This window comes from Callorhinchus milii, unplaced genomic scaffold (genome assembly GCF_018977255.1).
Source record: "Callorhinchus milii isolate IMCB2004 unplaced genomic scaffold, IMCB_Cmil_1.0 Scaffold3, whole genome shotgun sequence".
NCBI classification, from domain to species: domain Eukaryota; kingdom Metazoa; phylum Chordata; class Chondrichthyes; order Chimaeriformes; family Callorhinchidae; genus Callorhinchus; species Callorhinchus milii.
Genome location: NW_024704744.1, coordinates 26,082,069 through 26,106,074, shown reverse-complemented (window position 1 = coordinate 26,106,074; position 24,006 = coordinate 26,082,069). Strand labels below are relative to the sequence as shown.

At 40.9% G+C, this 24,006-nt stretch overlaps 1 protein-coding gene across 1 annotated transcript in view; it reads left to right on the top strand.

Moving 5' to 3' along the window:
- Positions 1-20,958, top strand: part of mtmr9 (myotubularin related protein 9) — a 34,806-nt gene extending 13,848 nt beyond the window's left edge. Inside the window, exons 5-10 of the mRNA XM_007904458.2 lie at positions 5,149-5,366; positions 8,389-8,550; positions 9,696-9,837; positions 11,092-11,312; positions 13,742-13,893; positions 17,269-20,958. Coding sequence (XP_007902649.1) covers positions 5,149-5,366; positions 8,389-8,550; positions 9,696-9,837; positions 11,092-11,312; positions 13,742-13,893; positions 17,269-17,432 — 1,059 coding nt within the window. The 3' untranslated portion in view covers positions 17,433-20,958. The remainder of the gene's footprint in view (positions 1-5,148; positions 5,367-8,388; positions 8,551-9,695; positions 9,838-11,091; positions 11,313-13,741; positions 13,894-17,268) is intronic.
- The last annotated feature ends 3,048 nt before the right edge of the window (positions 20,959-24,006 follow it).

Sequence of the window (24,006 nt, the reverse complement as noted above, 5' to 3'; positions counted from 1 at the left end):
GTTTTCAAATCACTTAATTCCCTCGCGCATCCCTACCTTTCCGACCTGCTACCGCCACTCCACCACCCGCTGCCTCCACTCAGCTGCCTCTTGGCCTCCTATTAGTACCTCATGCCATCCGTTCCCAACATCGGTGGCCATGCCTCAGCCATTATGCCCCAAAACTCTGGCACTCTCTCCCTCAATCACTTCACCTTTCCCCCTCCCTCACCACCTACAAATCCCACCTAACGACCTTCCTTTTTGATCGTGCTTATGGTTAGCTCCCTCTCCCCCGGCTCGTTGTCAGACTCCACCAATGTAAAGCGCTCCGGGACACTACCCCACATGAAGGGTGCTATACAAATGCAAGTTGTTGTTGTTAGAATGGAATGCACACTCTCCCTGGAGGGACGCATCCTGTTTACCTAATTCCAAAAGGTCATAGGTGCAGGTTGGCAAGAGCCAAAACTTGGGGACTCCATAGAGTGCGTTGGAGTACTGCTAAAATCGCATAGCTTGCAATTGATATAGTTGTCTGGCAAGCTTTCCCGCTGCTTGTCCAGTTAGGAATACCCTTGCTGTTAGGGCTTTGGCTTTCAGGGTTAACAAGAGCTGAGTGGGAAGATTCCCTGTCCCCAGTGATTGGTCTACCCTTCCACATTCTGCCGATGAGCCAGCCAGTCATCAAAAACTATAAAACGTGGGTTGGCTCCAAGCTCTCTAGTGCAGTGATCCACCTGAATTGATCCGTCTTTCTCTTTTAAAATGATGATTCACCTACTCCGTGTTTTCATCTTTTAATTGCAGATTTCTAGCAGTTGACATTTTTCATTTTGTCAGCACTACAAGATAAGCGAGTATTTATCATCATGAAGAATTTTAACATTTCCTATTTTTGTGTTCCTTGTCTCCACTTGAGTTCCACTTTTTAAATGTAGATCATGACTGAGAAATTTTGCCTTTTCAGCTGTTGTATCCCAGAGAGGTTTGTTGTCTGCAGGCTGTTTATTGATCAGTCTAACCACTTACGCATTAAAATGAGGTGATAAGTCACTTAGCCATGATACCTTCCTGCCTTTTCTTTCATCTGCTCACTTTCACTGGTGCCATTTTACCATAGTGCTGTAGGGTTCAATTATCTAATTTTTGTACTTTTTCTGTAATTTGATCCAAGCAATCTTGTCTTTTTTAACTCTTTCCATGTTTCCTTTCCTCAGTCTGCACAAGTCTGATTTAAAAGTATAAAATTAAAAGACCATATTTCAAGTAGGAAAGTTCACAACAGTTTTTCACTCTTAAATAAAATTCAGCAAAGCAACATTTCTTCAACTTTAATTTAACTCTTTCGGGCCAGCGTGGGACAATTGGATCTGATTGTGAAAGATTTATTTTGAATAACTGTTCAAATAATTCTGCTGAAGACAAATTGTAAATCAGTTTTATAATTTGTAGTATTGCATGAATCTAAATTTGCTAAACCATTCAGTGTAACTGTAATTGAGTAATGAAAATTGTGCTTTTTAATGGTGAAACATAGAACCCTGTTTTTTAGTTATTCTTTATAGAAAAACAAATTACTATAAAAAGTACAAACATTCTTGCTTTGGCATTATTGGATATGTTTTTTAGATGGGCTGCTGGATGAATTGTCATGCTGTTATTTAGTCTTTGCATTTGGACAAATTATGAATTAATTATGGAGAAGATAGCACTCTTTGTATTTGATATCAAATCGTCAACATCTCAAAGCGTTTCACAGGATTTTTTTTAACTGAAGTGTAGTGACTGTATTTGTAGTCAACCAAGGCAGCCAATTTGCGCTCAGCAATTTCCTACAAACAGCCATGAGGTGAATGACTAATTTTGTCTAAGATTGTTTACCAGAAAATGTCATGAAAAATGCTGTTCACTTTCCGAATAGTACCATGGAGTCTTTAATGTTATTGTGGAGGACGGGGACAGGGTGGGGATGAGAGGCAGAAGAAAACAATTCACTTGAATTGAGTGCTTCTAAAAATACAACGTTACCCCATTGTTGCATGAGGCTTGAGTGATAATGTGGAGCTTGAACCCCAAGCCATGAATTGGCATGAGATGGGGACCAAATGCCGAACTAATTTACTGTTTATAAACCAAGAAAACAAATACTAGGTCAACTAGGCTGCAGCAAACAGGCTTGTTATGGTTTCATTTTGTCCAGTCCAGCAGGTTGCAGGTCTGCTGTTTCAGCAACTGATCAATAATTGACACTTTCCAGACCTTTTGATAGTTTCCATTGTAAAAGATCAGAGAATTGTAGACTTTGAATTACCAATAATGCTAACCAATACTACAAATCTCCACACCCTCCAATGGAAGGTTTGTGCATTGTTGGTGGTTCAGTTCCTACGCAGAGAAGCTATTTTTTAAAAAAAAATATTTGGACAATACTCCAATATTCATTGGAAAACTCATTAGATACTTTAGGAGGGTTTTGAAAGTGGAGAGAGACTGGTTGAAATAGATTTGAACAAACAAGCACTTTGAATAAAAATGCAATAGTACTTATGATCAAATACAATACCGTACTTCTAAATATACAGATTCTTGTAGTAATACTATAACTATTGTATGAAAACTAGACAATTTACATTTTAGTTTCTTTAAAAACAATTGTTAGGGTTATATATATATATATATATATATATATATAAAACCCTAAAACGACAATGTCTGTGTGCTTCAAGAAGGATCTCAATAACCGAATGAAGTAGAGGCATGATTTATTCCTTATCGGCAAGGTCTTGCATCTGGGAGTGACATGGGCATATCTGTTTTCGAGTATCTCCTATCTATCATTCATGATTTATGACCTAAAATGTATTTCAGTTTTGCGTTTTTTGCTGCAGTTACACCTGGTGGCAGCCAAGTCAAAGTGGGGCTGTGGCATCGTGCAGTTACACCGGGTAGCCGCATTGGCTGACCGTGGCGTTGTGGCATCCTGCGTCACAGAGCACGCACGTAGCCAAGTGACCGTGGAAACAAAATAAAGAACACAGACGAAGTTAAGCCACGGCAACAACAACAAAATTACATTATAAAGTGCTTTTCATGTCGGGAGAACATCCCAGTGATTATAAATTACATATTTATCATTATAAAGATGCCTTTCAAGGATAAGTAAGTGTGTGTGTGTGCCAATCTACATTCTATATTGGATCCTTTGGTTGCAAGCGCAGCTGCAATGGGTACAGCTAGTATGTATACATATGGTGCTGGAAATTATTATACCATTACAACTCCTCTCGACATCTTTTAAAAAAAGAAAAAAATTGACTCACAATTCCCCAAATTTGATGTTGGATTATAGATGAGAGGCACATTAGTTCAACAATGTGGGAGGTACTGGGAGACATCAGATTAAGTTTATCTTCAGTAAGTGCTTTTTATCCCCTTTCCAACTCTGTTTTCATGTCGGCGTCCAATCTGCTGAATATCATCGCTGTGTATGACGTCATTTAGCCATAAATAAATACAACATCCTGAAAGATGCAACAACCGGAAATAATTGTGCTAATAATAGGTCCATATTGCTAGTTGCATAGAGCATGCACTTTTGTGTGTGTAGTGATCGATTTAAACAAGCAAGATGCCTAGTTAATATGTTGTGGTTTTCTTACTCAACTATTTTGAGCTTTTACCCTTGAGAATTCTGTTTGTTTTCTACACTAAATTAATTTAGTACAAAATTTAATTTAGTAAATTAATCCATAGGCTGCAGATCATCCAGAACTCTGCAGCCTGTGTCCTCTCTCGCACCAGGCTCTATGAGCCTATCACCCCCATCCTCGCCCAGCTCCACTGCTTTCCACTGCTCACACAGAGGATACAGTTCAAGATCCTGGTCCTCACCTTCAAAGCCCTCCATGGCCTTGCTCCCCATTAACTCTGCGACTTCCTAACTCGCTACCAATCCTACCTGCTCCCTCCGCTCAGTGGGCTCTGGCCTGCTACACTTCTCCAGCCTCGCCTACCCCACCATTGGCGGGCGGGCCTTCAGCCACTCTGCCCCCACACTCTGGAAGTCGATTCTGCAGTCCTCTGCCTCGCGCTCTCCCTTGCCTCGTTCGAGACCCATCTCAAGACCCTCCTCTTCAACCGTGCATTTGATCGCCCTGCTTCCCCCACCCCCCCATGCCCTCCACCCTCCCCAATCCCAACCCCCAGCTTGGATCTGAAACACTGACTGTCCAGCACATTGGGAACGTGAAAAGCGCTATACAAATGTAATTTTGTTGTTGTACGTTTTTATTGACCAAAAAATACTGTTTTCTGTTTATAGCTTTACTTTTGGTTCACTTGAGAATATGGACCATCATTGTGTTTTAAAAGAGAGATATAGAGTGCACACATTGTGTGGCCTGCTTAGAACACGCCCAGGTTGAACGTGGGATATACTGTGGACCGTTGCACCCAGTTTCTTTTGCTTAAATGACAATTATTTTGTTGCATGGTGCCAATTTTTGGTGTACAGCAAACCTCACATAAGTTTGATCTGTATAAATCATACTAAGATGTACGGTTTAGGCGATTATACTATTTAAACCGATCAGATTTACAGATTTGTACAAGTGCTGTTGAATTTCCTATTAAATCCACTTAAATTTATTTGCACTAGCCATATTAACAATTGAAAAAACTCATAATTTTACGGTTCTTTACTGCAGATGAATGTGAAAAGCTGGATTATTATGAATATGCATGCTTCCATTTGAAAATTGTCTGATTATATAAGACCAGATGTTTAATTAAAAATTTATTGCCCAGCCTATAGAGCTATTGGAACTTTCTAAAATGTCTTTCAAAAACATTACCAAGTGATTTCAACGCCATAAGTGAAAAAGAACTATATTGCAAATTGCTTTGTGATATCTCTATTTGAGTATTTTTGTTACATGTCGTATTTCATGCATATCCCTTTCCAAGAATAATGCAAATGGTTCACAACTTGCATTTATATTGCGCCCTTCACACAAGTAGTGTCTCAAAGTTGCATCCTGCATCTTTCCCATATATATAATAGAAACCTGATCAAATTTAAGACAAAAAGCAAAATTGTTGTTAATGTTAAATGGTTTAAAAGGGAATACATTTCCTACCTTAGCTAATAATAAACTTAACTTCTAGGTCATGATGCGTAGTGGACAGCCGTTGACTGGAACCATTGGGAGACGGTGTAAGGAGGATGAGAAATTGATTAATGCCACCCTGCGGGCAGGGAAACGTGGCTACATCATTGACACCAGATCAGTTAATGTTGCTCAGCAAGCCAGAGCCAAAGGAGGTGGCTTTGAGCAGGAACCCCATTACCCTCAGTGGAGACGTATCCACAAGTCCATAGAAAGGTAAGAGACGATTGTGGCTATTTGACCTGTTTTGTCACTTTTGCCTCCTTAATGTGGACATGCCAGTTAGCACGTCAAAGGGTTCTGCTGCATTTGTGCCAACAGTTGGATCATGTGGAAAGAAATTTATAGATCATTGTATAGGATTTGGTGGATTGTAAAAAAAAAATGAGATGGTTACAATTAAATCAAATTCTATAATGGATTCTGCATAAAGTTGGGGGGTGGGCTGGGGGGCAAAGCAGAGGAAACCACCAAAGAGTGCAGAACTATACCCCATTACCATGTTCTGTATATAGGGCAAAGTTTTGGTGAAAGCTTCAAAATTGCTTTTCACCTTATATTCACAGACTAACCAAAGTCAGTGGAATCCTATGGGACTGTAAGATGCCTTCAAAAAAAGTCTAGTTGCCTTGACGTTTGCAAAATTGTACATGTATGCGAGGTTTCTAGGGACATGTATCCCTAACAGTGTGGATCAGTCGAGTCATGGAGTATAGTCTAAATTGCCAGCATTTTAAATGTAATATTAATTAGAACATGCTTTTTGACAGAGCTATATTTACTGTCTTACACTTTTGTCCTCCAAATATAAATATGAACATTGGGGTGAGAGGGGCCTTATAACTGAAATCACCTTATATTTGGACAATATGGTAATTTGCTGAGTGAAAAGCAGTCTGCTAAAGTGGACAATTCAATTAGTCCAGGCAGCCGGGGTTTTAGTGATTTCCAAATTTATTTTGCGTATTCCTTTCAAATCAACATGTGTGTTCCAAATTTTCCAGGATTGGATTTGAATGAAACATTGGAGGTTAACCCACCCTCACTATACTTCAATAAAATGGTGCCATTAAATGTACTAGGCAACAGGGGAATTTGTCTTTTACAAGACATTTTCAGTTGTAACTATATATTAGCCTGCAGGTACAATGGTTATATAATGGTGCAAAAATCTTTGCAGCCTTCTTTTTGGTGTGCAATGTTGGGTTTAATATCATTTTGATCTGCCATGAAGTTCAGCATCTTGATGGAGGAAGCCCTGAGGCTGTGTGATTTACTTGCAGGATCCATGTCTGCATGAGTCACTTGTGTATTCATTGGTGGTCCCTGAATGATTCATTTTTGCAATCATGATCAGTGTACATAAGCAGCTTGTGCAATCAGCCTCATCAAGATCACCTTGTTAAATTTAATAGTTCACAATAGGCCAATTTAATCCCTTTGAGGAATACAAAATACATTTTTTGCATAAACTTTTGTATCCGTCATGTCAAACCTCTAATCGCTTTTTAATTAAAACAGTTTTTTTTAAATCAAAAAGAGAGACTGATGATATCTGCATAATATTCTTTCCTTTGTATTGTCTTTGAATAAACCACATTTTATTTTAATGCTGCATTAATCCAATTATTATCCTTGTGTGTTTGGTTACATGTGTTCACAAAGGTGTGAGTTAATTACACTGATAGAAACTGTTGGTATCTCAAATCGCTATCAAACGTCTCCAGGTCAAGAATAATATGGAGCAGGTACCAAATGAAGCTAGTGAGAATCTGTCACAGCAATAAATCATTGCACCAGCCTGTGAACAGCACCCTCTAGTGCACTAGAGAGACATCTTCCACAGTAGCTGTTACTGTATTGTGTGACATTGCCAATTTGTGTTTAACCCTAACCCTCAGTATATTTGTAAAGTAGTTTTTGATCCCAAATCTGTCTTAAAAGGGAAAGCTGGCATGATGCAACTTGCAACAGTGGAAAGTATTTTTGTGGGAACGGAGACCTGACTACTGGATATTACTTTGAGATACATTGTTGTGCACAAATTGGCTGTTGCATTAGCCCTCAAATATACAATCACTCTGCTTTACAGTATATCATTATGATTATTATTATCCTGTGATTTGCTTTGAGACTTCCGCCTGACATGAAATAATCGTGGAGTCCTGTAGCTCAGTGCTTAGAGCACTCGCCTCACAAGTAAGAGATCTAGGTTCAGTTCCTGGCAGGGCAAAACCTTGGGCAAGTTTCCTTACTCCACACGCCTGATAATAATCTCTGAAGAAAAAAAATAATAAATGGTCACTTCAATCCATGACTATGCGGGATACAGCTGTGCGCAATTGGCTGCCGTGTTTTGCCCACAAATACACAATTCACTTTACAGTCTGTGAAGCGCTTTGAGATGTGTAGAAGACGTGAAAAGTGCTATATTAAATGCAAGAATTATTATTAAATACACTATATCAAATATAAGTATTGTTATTAGAATTCTTCCTTATAAAAATTAGACCAAGATTAGTAATTTCATCAAGCTATCTTATTGTCTTCAGACAAACCTCCTACATGCACTTTCCATTGTTTGTAGTTTTCTCCGATAGGAAAGACACTAAATATTAGGCCTGAATGGATGTAAATGGGCTTTTACAATAATGATAATAATCCTGCATTTGATATAACGCCTTATCACAGGGTCAAGAGAACTCAAAGCGGATCACAGGATATTCTGTAAAGTGATTTGATTGTATTTTGTGGGTGAAATGCAGAAGCCAATTGGCACAGCAACGACCCACAAACAGAGTTACCAATTTTATTTAGGGAGATTGTTGACTAGGAGAGTCAAACTTCCTTTCTCTTTTCAAGTGGTGCATGGGATCTTTAACATCCACCAGAACAGGCATACAGGACTTTGGTTTAACATCTCATCCAAAGGATGGCACCTTTGACAATGCAGTATACCTGCATTGGACTGTCAGCTTAGACTACGTGATTCCAAATCCTGATGTGGGGCTTGAATCCACAACCTTCTGACTCAGGGGCAAGGGTGCTACCGCTGAGCAAAGCTGACTAATTGTGTGTTGATGGTGTTGATTAACTATCATTTCTATACTCCAGGTAAAGGGAAATTTCCAAATGGGATTTTTTTTTTCTCTGGAATTTATTTGTTACCAAAGAGGGGTGCCAGGTTGCAGCTTGCTATGTCTGTTATATGAGAAGCTATTTATTTTTTTATTGCCAGGTACAACATTCTTCAAGAGAGTTTGATTAAACTGGTTGAAGCTTCCAATGACCAATCTCACAACATGGATCGATGGCTCAGCAAACTAGAAGCCTCCAACTGGCTCACACACATCAAAGAAATATTAACCACTGCTTGCCTGGCAGCTCAGTGCATCGACAGGTGAGGAGTCTATTTGTTAGGACAGTTAGGTGTGTGTGGTTCTTTTTGCTGTGTGTGCACGTTGTTGCCTTTGTAGTTGACTACCCTTATTCTTTGATCTAGCCTGAAGGGGAAAGAAGTTGCATGACAATTACTCTTTCTTTTCACTTCAAAGCACGTTTGAATTTTCTCAAGATTCAAGCTTAATTTATCTGACGAGACTCTGGACATATCTAATGAAATGATTATAATGTGTGATGTTTTCCCTTTGTTTAAAAAAAAGTTTCTTGAAAATGAGACGTCCAACCATATTTTACATAGCTTGATGTTGCCTCGTAAATTCTGGTTTATTACACCAGTTTCTGGTTCACTGAGAATTAACTTGAAATACTGTATCACTTAAACAAGATGTTTTAGGAAATTATGGAGAGAGAAATTATCCTTTCTACCTTAGAGAATAAGCATTTTCATTATAGAATACTTCTTAAAGCTTGAACCTTGGTTGAAATTAACTCAGTAGTATGGGCTTTATGTGGAAGGAAGATGCGGTTTGTGTAACCTTGCCCAACATTTCCACAAACTGCCTCAATCTCCATAGTGCTGTTCAGAAATGCTGTATTTAACATAAAGAGCAAAAAAGTCACACTTCTGACACCTTATAAATTGAACATCTCAAAAACCTATGTTTTTTTCCCCTTCCTGTGCACAACTTCATTTTCCCTTAGTCACTATACAAAATATACAGTCAATTAATTTTATAGCATATTCTGTGAAGCGTTTTGAGACATCTTGAAGAAGCAATAAGGCGCTACATCAAATGTAAGGATTATTTTTATACAATATTCTTTGAAGTACTTTGGGGCATCCTCCCGATGTGAAAGGCACTTTACCAAACGTAAGGATTTTTTTAATACTGCTCTGAAAATATGAAAAAGATGCAAGCAAGGCCCTGTATTTTGGTGTTCGATAATAATATTAAATAATCCTTGCATTTGATATAGCGCCTTATGATGTCTTCTAGCGCTTCACAGAATATACTGTAAAGTGAATTGACTGTGTACTTTGTGGGCGAAACTACCGTTTTTTGACAGGTTGTATGTTCTGTACCTTTTTTTAAAAAAAGAGTATTAACCTAATAGCATTTTGAACTGTTACTGTGGCTTTAGGGAGGGAGCATCAGTGCTGGTTCACGGCAGCGAAGGGATTGACACCACGTTGCAAGTTACTTCTATTGCCCATATTATCCTGGATCCACAGTCTAGAACAATCCGTGGGTTTGAGGCCTTGATTGAACGAGAATGGTTGCAGGTAAGTTTGTAGCAAATTGGACTTCAATTGCCAAGGACATTAATGGAACTTTATTTTCACAAATATTCTTACAAATGCAGAGAATTTGTTTTATTGCTGCACTATTTTCCATCAAATGCACAAGGTGATGACATTAGCAAAGAATTTTAGGTGAGTCATAATTATATTTGCAACAGTTTTCATCCCAAATTCTTTGCTGATGTTATCACTTTGTGCCTTTTTTTGGCTGACAAATGGTGTGGTAACAGAACAAATTATCTGTGTTTGTAAAATTCTTTGTCAAAAAACATTGTTTTGAAATACAGTACTTCTGGTTTGCATTACATTTAAATCAGAACTTTAATTAGACCCCTAAGTAAAGGAAAAGTTAAAATATACACGCATTTTTTTAAAAAAAAGTTCTACACCTAGAGGGAAATCTTGTTATGGTGCAGTCGACTGGGTCCAGTATTCCTGGCCCAGTGTTTATAAGGGAGACATGAAACCATGGCTGGCTTTTGGATTGTTAAGTCGCTGCTAACGTTACTTCCTGTGCAATATCAACAGAAATAACTGTGCTTTCTTTAGAAAGCATGTAGTAGTGTTAAGTTGAAGGGATCTATAGTTTCTCTGTATTTGTTTTTTTAAATCAATTGAGTTGTGTGGGAGAGAGTGTTGTAATCATTTCTTTTAAACTTTGGTGCCAATCAGCTGAGCTGATCCTTTTCCGGGGATAAGTAACAGGAGAGGTGGTAATGTTTCAAACAGTACTATGTTCTATAAGCAGCATTACACTGTTTACTGCTCTAAACAGATTATAATTCTATAGGATGACACTTACTTATTGCAAATAGTGACTAGTTGCTCTTTTCAACATTTTTCTATCCTTTCTTAACTCCTGTCACACAATCTTTGTTTCTTTGTTTCGGCTCAGGCTTCTGTACCACACCAAAACTGGCCAATTTGTGTGAGACAGCCAACTAACTCTTGATTTATTTAATTTCCTTACCCCCCCCACCCCCCGCCACCTCCCAAAGACAAGATAATGGTTAGTATTTCCAGTAATTCGCTAATGGACTATTGCAGCCTTCAGAATGCAGCACACTGTTATCCAGCACCTCAGTTTTTGTAATGAGCAGGTCATGTAGAAAATAACTGATTTTTGTTTTAAGTGTTTCTTTGCATGAGATCCACGACTTGAAAGGAACTCTTGAATCTTGGTGGGGACAGTGGAGAAAACTAAATCTAATATCCATACCGGTTTATTTCTTACAGGCTGGTCACCCTTTCCAACTGCGCTGTTCTCAGTCAGCCTATTCCAATTCTAAGCAGAAGAATGAGGCACCTGTATTTCTCCTCTTCCTAGACTGCTGCTGGCAGATTCAGCGCCAGTTCCCATGTTCTTTCCAATTTAATGAACAGTTCCTGATCATGTTATTCGAGCATGCCTATGCCTCCCAGTTTGGAACCTTCTTGGGCAACAATGAAAATGAAAGGTTGGTGATACTGGATCATTGTGTTGGCCTGTGTTTACTAAAATATCAATCATTTGCGTTCCATATTTTTCTCTTGCTCCTTCCTTGGCATCATGTCCTCAGTCAAGTTTCTCCACAGCCAGGAGCCTTGGTCTCCTATTTATGTAGGGTGAAACTGGCTAGCTCTTTGCTACTTTGTTTTCCACCCAACAGCTTGACCAAGAACTAGTGAGTCATTCAATAAGAACCAGTTAGTTCAAATGTCGGCCACTGTCAACGATTCAAGCCTACACTCCAGTATGATTGGTGCTGAACTACACTACTTTAATTCTGTTTGGTTGTTATAACAACTTGCATTTATATTGTGCCCTTCGTGTGGAGCAATGTCTTAGAGTGCTTTGCTGAATTTGTGCCCGGACCTTGAGAGATCTTAGTGATTTGCATGGTAACAACATAGTAGAGGTTTTTATTGCATGAATTTTTCATTGAAAGTTCAGGTTAATTTAAAAAGTATAGCAATTGTTGAACTCCTCGTTCAGTACCGACCAGTACGAATAAACCGTTCAAAAGTCACTATAAAAAGGATCAACAAAATTAATAGTAAGCTGGATCTTCATTGAGGGTGCAGATTCCTGAAGGTTCAATAGTTTTGAATCTTGACACCAAATTCTCAGGTACATGGTGTGGGGGAGGGGGGAGGCTTTAAACGGGGAAGTGAGACGATAGAAAATCATGAGGTAGTGATCATGGGAGAGGGTTCAATATTCCATAGGTGAAAATCCTAATGTAATCATGGAGAGGGGGACTGTCCCAGCAAGAAAGCAGTCAGACCAGGTCAAAAGGGAGGAATACAAACAACGTTATAGTTATAATCAGCGACTGCACCTTAATGCATCATGTGAAGCTAAGAAATGGGGCAGCTGCTGTAATAGATGCAGCATTTAGTAATCTTTCAGGCTTATAAGTAGGTGGGCACTTGGATTCTACTGATCATTTATAGCTCAATTTTATCTAGTAATTAAGGTTAAGGCTAAAAATTGCAAATCAGGTTACTTTAGACCAACATGTGATTGAGTTGTGAGAGGATAAAGTGAGCGGTAAAACAAGAAAAGAAAGCTGAGCAGAGGAGGGTGACAAGGGGGCGAGAGATAAACAAAACAGTTTTTTTTTAAAAAAAAAGCTGTTAAAAGTTGGAAGAGAAGGAGCGAATTCGGGATGAAATTCCAGAGAATAGGGGCAGGATAACTGAAAGCTCACCCACTGATGGTGGGGTGGATCAGGAGGGAGATATGAGGCAGCTGTATTCGCTGAGCGGAGTCAGTCGCTGGATCATTACAGTTTGCATGGGTAGAGTGGCGGACAGTGAGGGATTTGAATGTGAGGATGAGAATCTTGAATTTGATCTGCTGGGGGATGTGGAGCCAAGGTAGGATGGCTCCACTGGCTTCCTGGAATGTGATCATGAAGCTTGGTGTAGGAGAGGACAAGGGCAACACACATTTAAAAATACACAACTTGCTGTAAAAAGAAAACATGGGTGTTGTATTCCCCTCTCCACCAGAGGGAGTAAGTAGTTAAGAATTAAATTAGTTGTCACCATAAGTAATGCTTTCACAACATCTCAGTTTTACAATATTGAGGGAGGGGAGGAGGGGTGCAATGGGAATTTAATGTGGAATGCCACGTAGCCAATTGTTAAAAACAATTAATAACTATGAAAAAGCGATCCGCCAATGTTAAACAGAGGCGTGTGGAGTAAGGAAACTTGCCCAACGTTTAAAGAATGTTAGAGAGCAAACTGGGTGGTTGTGCAAAGGTAGCTTTCTGCTTTGGCAGTGCTTTGAATGAGATGTTAAACCAAAGTCTTGTCTGCCTGTTCAGGTGAATGTAAAGATTCCATGGCACTAAAAGAGAGGGGAGTTTCTCCCAGTGTCCAGGCCCACAATCTCCCAAATAAAATTTATCATTCATTTAATGGCTGTTTGTGGGACATTGCTGTACGCCCATTGGTTATCTTGTTTGTCCAGAAATAGTTACTACACTTAACTATAATGTGAAGTACTTTGAGACATTTCCACACTGCTAATAGGTGCTGTACCAAATGTAAAGATTAGCATTAGTTTAGAAATGGCAACTGTGCTTCTCATCCCACTGTTGAGTGCTTTGAGACATCCTCCTAATGTGAAAGGTGCTATATAAATGTAAATTGTATTGTAAATTTCAGTCACTTAAACCTGTAATGTTCAACTAGAATTGAAAATGGGTTTTTGCAAAAAATGCTCCAGACTGTTGTGAATTACAAGCACAACTGAAGCGTAACCAATAACTGAGTTTATGATTCAGTCAGAACTATAGTAAAATGATGGTTAACTGAAGTTCGTTTGACTTTATTGTTTCTGAAAAGAAAGAAATGAGGAGAATGTTTTCTTCCTTCAAATTCATACTTCTAGGCGGAAGTTGAAGCTTCAGCAGAAGACTGTCTCTCTGTGGTCATGGGTGAACAGACCAAATGTGTTGGAGAAGTTTCTGAATCCTCTCTATGAAGCCAATAGTCTGGTTATCTGGCCTTCAGTGGCACCACAAAGCTTGCAGCTCTGGGAAGGTGAGTGAATGAATATGTTGACCTTCAAGTTGACATTTTACTGTTAAACACTTCCTGTAATGACATTTTAGCAACTCCAAAGAATCTGATGAAACATGACATTGTGAAATAACATTGTGAAATATTCCTTTTCATTAGAACCCCATTGTGGGAAAGTAGCTTGTTTATTGCTAACTTGGGTTGTGGGGGATTTCCACACAAGTGGATTTAAAACAAATTTCAACTTTTCTACGCATTATTTTATTTATTTTTAAAAAAATAATGTTTGCATTGCAGTGAAAGCTAAGCATTGGCTGCCTTTTTCTCCTCGCTTTCACACCCCCTCCCAGGCAACCAACCAACTCACATTTCTCAGTTGCAATCCCTTGGGACAGTCATTACATGCATTTGAGAGATCAGATTGACTGTGCAGCATATTACTAGGCCACTGTTAATGTCACCGTTTAGTTGAATAGCCGGCTGTATGCAGAGACTCCTGCTCTCTCTTCCAGGAAACTCCTGACCTTTGCTCAGCACCTCAGAATATCGTTTCTGAGATTAGGAATTCGGCCAAATGAACGGGTCAGCCTGCTTTCCAGCCTGCACATCACAATGCTGTTTTTGCTGATGTTAAAACACAGGTCCCAATGGCTACATCAGTGGGTACTGAGGGCATCCGATGCCTGTGGACCCACCACTCAGCAAGAGACAGTCTGACCAGGAGCACAGTGGGGAGTGTGTCAATTAGGAGAAATGAAATTGGATACTATTTTTAAAAAAATAATATTCAATTAGCTATTCTAGCTCATATGCATTGTACATATCGGATACTCCATGATAGCTGATTTGATATTGATCAGTATTTTTAACAGCAGGGCAGTTTGATTTTCTTTCCTATAACAACAACAAAATTACATTTATAGAGCGCCTTTCACGTCGGGAGTACGTCCCAAAGCTCTGAACAGTCAGGTGTCGGGGCCCGAGCATAGGGGAGGGGTGGTGTAGGGGTGAGAGAAGGCAAAGAGGTGGGAGGGCGACCAAAGGCACAATGGAAGAGAAGGGTCTTGAGACCGGCCTTGAAGGAGACAAGGGAGGAAGTGAGGCAAAGGGACCGTGGGATGGAGTTCTAGAGTGTGGAGGCAGAGAGGCTGAAAGCCCGGCCACCGATGGTAGGGCAGTTCGACCGGAGCCCGCTGAACCTAGGGAGCGGGCAGGTTGGTAGGGAATTAGCAGGTCAGAGAGGTAAGAGGGGGCAAGGCCATGGATGGCCTTAAAGGTGAGGATGAGGATCTTGAATTTGATCCTCTGGGAGATGGGGAGCCAGTGCTGTCGGGCGAGGGTAGGAGTGATGAGGTCGCAGAGCCTAGTGCATGAGAGTACACTAGCTGCAGAGTTTTGGAACTGCAGCTTGTGAAGGGAAGAGTTGGGAAGACCGATGAGGAGGGAGTTCCTGTAGTCGAACCTTGAGGTGACGAATGCATGGGTGAGGATTTCGGCAGCCTGAAGAGAAAGTTGTCCCTCGTCCAGAACTTGATGTCGGACAGGCAGTCGGTCAGGACACCAGTTGTCCTGGAGTTGAGGGTGGAGGCAGAGAGGTGGAGTTGGGTGTCATCCATATACATGTGGAAAGTTACCCCATGTCTGCGGATGATGTCACCAAGGGGGAGCATGTAGAGGGTGAAGAGGAGGGGACCGAGGACAGAGCCCTGAGGAACACCGCACGAGATAGTGTGGGGGCTAAAGGAGGAGCTGTTTGCCGTAACGAAGTGGAGGCAGTGTGAAAGGTAGAACCTAAACCAGTCAAGGACAGAACCTTGAAGGTTGAGGTGGGAGGAGAGGCGGTGGAGGAGGATTGAGTGGTCCACAGTGTCAAAGGCAGCGGAGAGGATGAGGAGGCAGAGGGAGCCCTGGTGACATGTGGTCAGGATGTCGTTTGTGACCTTGACCAGAGCAGTTTCTGTGCTGTGGGCAGCACGGAAACTCGATTGGAGGGGTTCATGGAGGGAGGGAGTGAGAGGAGAAGAAAGAGCGAAGCTGGGAGGCAAAGGCTCTCTCAAGGTCCTAAACGCTCTTAGACGCCATCCGGCGTGGAGGGCGCTGTATAAATCCAAGTTGTTGTTGTAGTTGGATAGGAAGGGGAGGTTTGAGATGGGCCGGTAGCTAGATAGCTGTGATGGGTCAAGGGAAGGTTTCTTCAAGGTGGGGGTGATAGTGGCTGTTTTAAGGGGGGAAGGAACAGTGCCAGATGACAGGAGAGGTTAATGATGTCGGTGAGTAGTGGGGCAAGGAGGTGGAGCTGGGATTTAAGGAGAGGGGTAGGGATGGGGTCCAGGGAGCAGGTGGTGGGCTTCATGGAGGTTACAGTGGTGAAGACAGGAGGGAGTGACAGATTCAAAGGTGTGGAAGGAGGAATGGGTAGTTGTCGGATGGGTAACTATGTGGGATGGGGGTAGGAAGGAAGTTGGGAGGGCAGTGGCAGCTGAGCGGATTCCTTCGATTTCGGAATCGAGGAAGCCCAGCATTTTCTTGCAGTGAGACTCCTAATTTTCTGAAAGCAATTTGGTTTTGTTCCTATCTGCTGAAGGATGGGTACATGGATGTCAATAGGTCTCTGTTCACTCCAGGGAGTCCTGTAGCTCAGTGGTTAGGGCACTCGCTTTGCAAGTGAGAGACCTGAGTTCAATTCCAGGCAGGGCGAAACCTTGGGCAAGTTTCCTTACTCCACACGCCTAATAATAATCCCTCCAAAAACAACGATAAATTGGTCATTTTCAATCTACGACTGTTTGTGGGACATTGCTGTGCGCAATTGGCTGCCGTGTTTGCCCACAAATATACAGTCAATTCACTTTACAGTGTGTTCTGTGAAGCGCTTTGGGACGTCCTCCCGACGTGAAAAGCACTACATCAAATGCAAGGATTATTATTATTATTATATTATTATTACTCCCTCCGCTCAGCCGGCTCTGGCTGCTCCACGTCCCCTGACCCATCCGCCTCATCATTGGCAGGAGAGCCACTCTGCCCCCAACCTCTGGAATTCCATCCCCCAATCACTCTGCCTCACCCCCTCCTTAGCCTCCTTCAAGTCGAGCCTCAAGACCCTCCTCTTCGACCATGCCATTGGCCACGCCCATTCCCTCCCTTCTCCCTTCTCCCCAGCCTGAACCCAGCTCGGGTCTGAGATGTCTCAAAGCACTTCACAGGCTATATTGTAAAGTGGACCTCAAGCAATGGGTGGTGTGAGGGGGGCAGGGTGGGGAGGGTGGTAGGGAGGAGCCATAGGTAATTCAAAAAGGTAGGTAGCTGTCTTATCTGGTGGATAGCGATGAGATGTGAAGGCTGCATTGGGCAGCTCAAGGACAACTGACTTGTTGATTTTGTTTTTTTAAAAAGGTGTGTTCCTCCGGTGGAATCGCACTTCAAAATACTTGGATGAAGCTTGGGATGAAGTTATTCACATCATTGAATACAACAAGGAGCTACAGACAAAAGTGAATGCCCTTCGAAGACAGTTGGCAGAGCTGCAAACAGAGGATGGAGAGCTGGAGAGTCCTTGAAGGAACCTTGTTTAAAAAAAAAACGACAACTTTTCAGTACTTTTCAATTACTATACTGAAAAATAGCAATCGGTAACACTTGATGTGTGAAAGTCTTATTCCCATATAAACTGGTACACAGTTGCACTACAGTGCGATACAATTGCATTAATTTAAAAATGTTATACAAGGTTATAAGTCTGAGGATAGTATGCATTTGTACAAGAAAAACTAAAGACTGTAACTCAACCCTCCACCTTAGAGGAACACTGTGCTTTCACCATCGGTACATTTCCATTTCAACTCTACACTTATAGCTAGCCCACCCAAAAGTTGTTGCACCAAAGGCAGATTTGTGTTGTGGGCTGATATCCACTAGGAATTTGACAATTGACTTTCATGTTTTACTGTTACTATTTTATAGATGACACTAGAACACCATTTAAGCAACACAAAAACTTTGTCACATAGACAGTGCATTTTTTGAATTCTTTCATTCTAAACGCATCATTACAAAATCGGAGATGTGGAGAAAAAGAAACCTTAGTCTGCCCTCAATGCGTGGTCTAAGATTTGAAGTGAACCTGTGGAAATAGGCACTGGTGCTGTAGAGGAAAATCATGTTAATATACAGCTAGATTTATTTATTTGTGATTTGATCAAAAAATACCTTATGTAAAAAGCATGATCATGCCAAGTAATTTATCTCATGATTGCAACCATGCTTCTGTCCAGGTTTGCCTTTGGAAGTCTAGGGTAAGATGGTAAGGAGAGTGAAAATGTCGATGTGCTGTTGCAATGACATTTTCCCATTATAGCTACGCATTGTCATGTTGCTTCATTTCCAAGCAAGGACAAAATTGTCGTCTTGGCTAAATTCTGAAAAATAACATTTAAGTTGGTTATTGAATCATTAGAGGCATCAGTTTTTTACTAAATAGAAACGGTTTTGCTTTGACATATGAATACTACAAGACTTTCATATATGTTCATAAACACAAATCAAATTGTTCACCTTGGTTAGGTAACAACTACATTTATGTGGTTATAAGCATTCATTATGTTAGTTGCGCTAACAACATGAAGGAGTGTTTGTTTATTAAGCTTCAACTAAGTTATGCTTTAATTAAAACTTTTTCAGCCCAACAAATCTGCAGGATTCTAAATCTTCATAAACTCTTAATTGTATTCAGGAACCGTTTTTAAGTCTGAGCACCTTGTTGGTCACTAAGATGGAAAGGAGATAAACTTGTATTCTCTTAATGCTCAGTGATGGCCATAATTTCGCAGGTGCTTAAGTGCCTTTCAAGATTATGATGCACTGTTCAATAATACAATGTTAAGATTGTAACCTATCTAGCATGACACATTCATGAGGTTATATCAACTTAATTTTCCTTGTCACAGTTCCGTTTAAGTGCATTATCGCACATCCTGTCTTTTGAGGTTGAGGGACATTGAAAGTTTACTGATCTCATTGGCATGTTGCAACTGAAGCTATGTTTTCAGTCCTTATTTGGAGTAGCACTTTATCATTTCACCTTGACCTCTTGTGGAAAACAGCATATTTTCCCAACATCAACTTAGACCAGGGTATCCTGAAGGCCTAATGACTGATGTACTATTATGGACATCCAGACAGGAAAGATACATGTTTGATTCCCAGTTAGTCATTCCAAAGTTGCTGACGTCTCTGAACTAAATTGAGCCACTCCAGAATCCACCTGACCCCTCCCCGTAGCCGACAACACCCGAGCTACCTGAGGAGAGCATCCCAGCAGTGCAATAAATGTGAAATTCTCAATGCAGGTTAAAAAAAAAAAAAATCTGGTACTGACTTTATCATCAAGGGCATTAGTTGGAGTGCTACAATTTTCCTCAGCAACACCTGATGGGGAGAGGTGTGTGTACATCTAAGAAGGACGGATTAGTGTTGGCTATAATGCCTCTTGAAGCTAAATAGCCTGCTAATACTCACTGTTAATACTTTAATATGAATGACCCCTTGGGCAAGTTATCAAGGGCAACTTCCATGGAATCTTATGTCAGAAAGTGAAATAGCTTCAGGAAAGCAGTATGAAAGGAAAACAAATAAACCCTGAAGACTACCTGCTATTCTTGTATGAATTTAGCTGGTGGCAGTAGTCACTGATACTGAAAAGCATGATGTGAAGGAAAGTAATGGTAACACAATTTTGGTACTCGTGCTTATACACCTATTTCACATCTTGAGATTTGCTCAGCAAATGCCTTGTGTAAAGCGATTGATCTTGCAATGTTTTAAATGCTTCTAACGTATATTAAACAAAGAAAGGCATTTGGAAATAAAACTGAATGACTAAAGTTGATTGATCAATTTGAGAATATCTTTGAAAGGTTGAAAGTTGTTTAAGAAGCAGCTGAAACATAATGCAGAAACTTGCTTTTGAAATACTTGTATTGAAAGTTGTGATCAAATACATTTTGTAGCTGTTTTGCACAATGTGGGAGTGGCAACACTGGCTTCACACTGCAATCAGATAAAGCTACCAGTGAGTCAGATTATGTTTAAATGACACTGCCTTTTAATTTTTTAATATTATTTTCTTTTCCTTTTTCTTCTCACCCCCAAAAAAAGTGGCTTCTTACTCCATTTGCTCTCAGGGCCACTCTTCAGATGCCATCTTTCATCCAGGAAGACTGAATTAGACTGCGGGCTTCCTCATGACACTTGGTACTGTCCTGTGCAATTGACTTTCTCAATATATGAAACAACATATAGTGGTGGAAAGAATTCTATCTAGAATTCATTGATAGGGTGGAATTTTGGTAGCTTTAGGAATTGCTTGCATTTTGTGACTGATTTTGAGGCTGGTGCTCTGAATGTTGGGTTACTCCAAAATATCTTGCTGTTTACAAATTGATCCCATTGCCTTTCTTTTCACTCTATGGTGTAGTGATTCCCTTGCCAGTATAAATGGGCTCCAGTGTGAAAAAACATCATTTAATCTGCATAACCAATTTCAAAAGGACTGGAATACTGATTTACATATAAGGTGTTGCACTGTCAAAGTATATGCTTTGTAAAACCTTTTACCCAAAGTCTGGGAATTCAGTGAAATTATTGTATGCTAAAGTACACTTATCGCGTGTATAAGAACACTGCTGGCTTCAGGTCTGTCTGGTTAGGTATTGTATGTCAATCAGATGTTTTTGTATATGGTGCAATATAAAGAATGTTGTAATCTCACTAGACAAATTGACAAATGTTTCCACAAATTCAGGTTGGGATTTTTTTGTTTACCTAATATAAAATAGTGAATTTAAGGAGAGAGAAAGGTTGTATCAATACTGTTTAAACTACTGCAGTATGTCCCATGTAAATTGTGCAATGCACTCTTTACTTGAAATTTTGTATTGTTAATGTCACAGAAATGGTCTAGAAGTATAATTAATGTACATAGGACTTTAATCAGGTCTTATTGTTCAGCAAAACAATCATAACATTGTTAATATGGAATCTGCATACTGTACTAAATGAATTAAAATGTAAGATCATGCACAAGTTTTTTAAATGTTACAGTATTTTAAATATAACTTCCACATAATATCCAGTTGAAGTAAAAAAAAATTACTGTGCTGGGTCAACCTGAACAGCACTTTTTATATATATATATATATATATATATGTATATATAAAACTAGAAAGATGAAAGACAGCACACCTGCTCCCCCCAAAAAGCAAATTAGATGGAGTGCTAACCTGTAGTATGTTTGCTTGACTTCTCATATTGTATTTGACAACAAACGATACTTCATTATGGTAGTTTTAAATTCATAAAGTCATTAAATATTAAAATTCAGATGAAATGGATCGAGTTCAAGATCCTCACACTCATGTTCAAATCTATTCACTCCCTGGCATCTCCCTACCTCTCCGACCTTCTCACTCCCCAATCCATCACCCGGTGCCTCCACTCGACTGGCACTGGCCTCCTGCAAGCCCCTCGCACCCTCTGCCCCACCATTGGAGGTCATGCTTTCAGCCACTACGCCCCAAAAATGGAACACTCTCCCTCAATCCCTCCGCTTTGCCCTCTCCCCTTTTTCAAGTGCCACTTAAAACCTTCCTTTTCGCCCATGCTTATGTTTACCTCCCACCCCCCCCACCCGGCTCGGAATCAGGCTCCACCACTGTTAAACATTCTGAGACGCTACTCTGTGTGGAAGGCGATAAATAAGTGCAAGTTGTTGTTGCATTTCATCTTGGTTATAGTTGATTTCCCGCAAAATTTCTCTGGCCAAGGTGCCATCTTCTGTTCTGTGAGTCCAGGGCAGACCATAGTGTGGCAATGCCTTTCCCCCAATGCCATTAGCTTATCTTCTAAGTGTATGAGGGCCTAGTTGAAGGTGGCATCACTGTAGTCTAGTTTGTGGATTTGCACTACGTAGCTGATGGAAAACGTCTTCTGATGTGCTTTCTTTGTGGTTATTCCACAGCTGTCTTGGATTAGACAGACTACAGGTGTGCAGCATGATGGCCAACAAATCCCTCAGTCTGAAAGTAGACTCTGCTGTGGCTGCTTCTTCTAATGTCTGGTTCCAGTGGGCATCGTCTTTGAGGAGACCCCTGTAATGGCCTGCTTCTGGAAATGTGTTGCAGACTTCATCATCGATGGTTTTAAGATCCTTATAGCTTGTTGGGCCTCTCACAGTGTGCACCAAGTGCCTTAGGAAGCAGCATTCAAAGTTGTTTGGATACACTGTGTACACCCTGCCGAGTGAGTCACTGGACTTGACACGGGGATAGCCTCCAACAGGAGTACTTTGACATCTTTGCTTTCACTCTGGGTGTTCCATGTGAAATACTTTGGGTCCTCACAGTAGAGAATGATTCTTGCAAACTCGTCCTGTTGACCGTGGCTCCCTACTGAAACTGGATGTCAAGATAACCAGTTGACCTACATTACTGGCATCACCATTGTTTATAAGTGCTTCCCGCAAGTGAATGTACTCCTCAGCCCTGAGTTTCTTCTGGTTCAAGCGGGTAAAAAAAAGTCTCAGCTTTGATCTTGGCATACATGTCTATGATGAATTGATGGCAGAGGTCTTTTGTACTCCGAAGGATGTTGTAATCGCCTTCACGTTGCATCAACCTGTGTGCATAAAGAGCCATAGTAGACACTTTTTTTGTCAGGCCTCGACTGTCCAGTGCTGGGATTTGTTTCCCATACCTGGAAACAGTAGCCACCTTCAACCCGTGGGAATAAGATTGGGAGGCATCGTATCCCCTGTTAGTCTTACACGCTCGTTTGAGTTTGTTGTCAAGTTACTGCAACACAATGTCCTGCTTACCATGTTCTTCACCCACAATCAGGATGGCTACTTCATCAGAAGTTGGTGCATTGTACCATTGCTCATGCTGGCCAGCAGTTGTCTTGCATTTAAAAGCATTTAGAGATCCCGGTAAGTCGTACACTTTGGCCTTGCACTTTAAATGTTGGCATATAGCCTGGCTCTTCAATTTCTCAAGTTGCGCCAAAAGAGGGAATCTGGAAGCATGAATTTTATTTCCTAAGGTTTGCTAAAAAAAATTTTACAATCACCTAATGATCCAGCAGACTTTTCAGGGGTTCAGCTGGCTCTAGTTTCACCTTGCTAAGCTAATAGATAAAAGAAGGAACTTCTTGTGCCCATATTCACAGTAAGCACCTACATTCCACATATTCCCAATATGATGAGCGCCATATGATTCATAGTCTGTCTGGATCATAGTTGAGCGCAGCTAAATGGAGTGAGCTCTGCTGCTGGGCGTCATTTTGCTGTGTTCTTGCATGCCTTTCTGCGTCTCAAGTCCTGCTGGGCTGTTCTTTGAGTGGGCAGCTCATTCTGCCGCGCTCCTGCAGTCCTTTCAGCATTGAAATCCAGATGTTCTGTTCTTTGCTCTCCAGTTTCATTTAATCAGCCTTTCCCTCTTTTGCCTGGCAGTTTTATTTGTCCTTGAAAGGCTCGATGTTCGCTTAGGCATCTTTGTCTTGTTCCCGCTGCTTGGCTTCGTCTAAGTGTGTGCTTCGTTTGTGTGTAAGTACGTGCTCCGTGATGCACGATTCCACAGCCCGCTGGGAGTCGGCATGGCCCCCACGTGTAACTGCAGTGTGCTCGTGCAAACGTACATGCTCTGACGCATGATGCCACAGCGCCACTGGGAGTTGGCGCAGCTACCATGTGTAACTGCAGCGCATCACACACACGTGTGATGAGCTTGTTTAAGTCATAGCTCATCAATCATAGGAGATTCCCCCGCCCCCCAAAAAATATGTCCATGATACTCTCCCATTGCAAGATCTCTCCGTTGAGGTATATATCATGTCTCTACGTTAATCTGTTATTGAGTTCTTGGATGATACACAGACAGACATCACATCTATATTAGTGTATAATAATAATATATATGGGTAGGGGCTAAACCCAGCCCCGTTATATACTTAAGGAGAGGGGGAGGGGCTAAACACCAGCCCCGGGTGAGGCCCCAGTTAGTCACTGCTAGACTGGCGCAAAGGAACCTGAAAACCCGCAGCCTTACCCAGCCAACCGTCACCTGCCACCGCTCAACTCC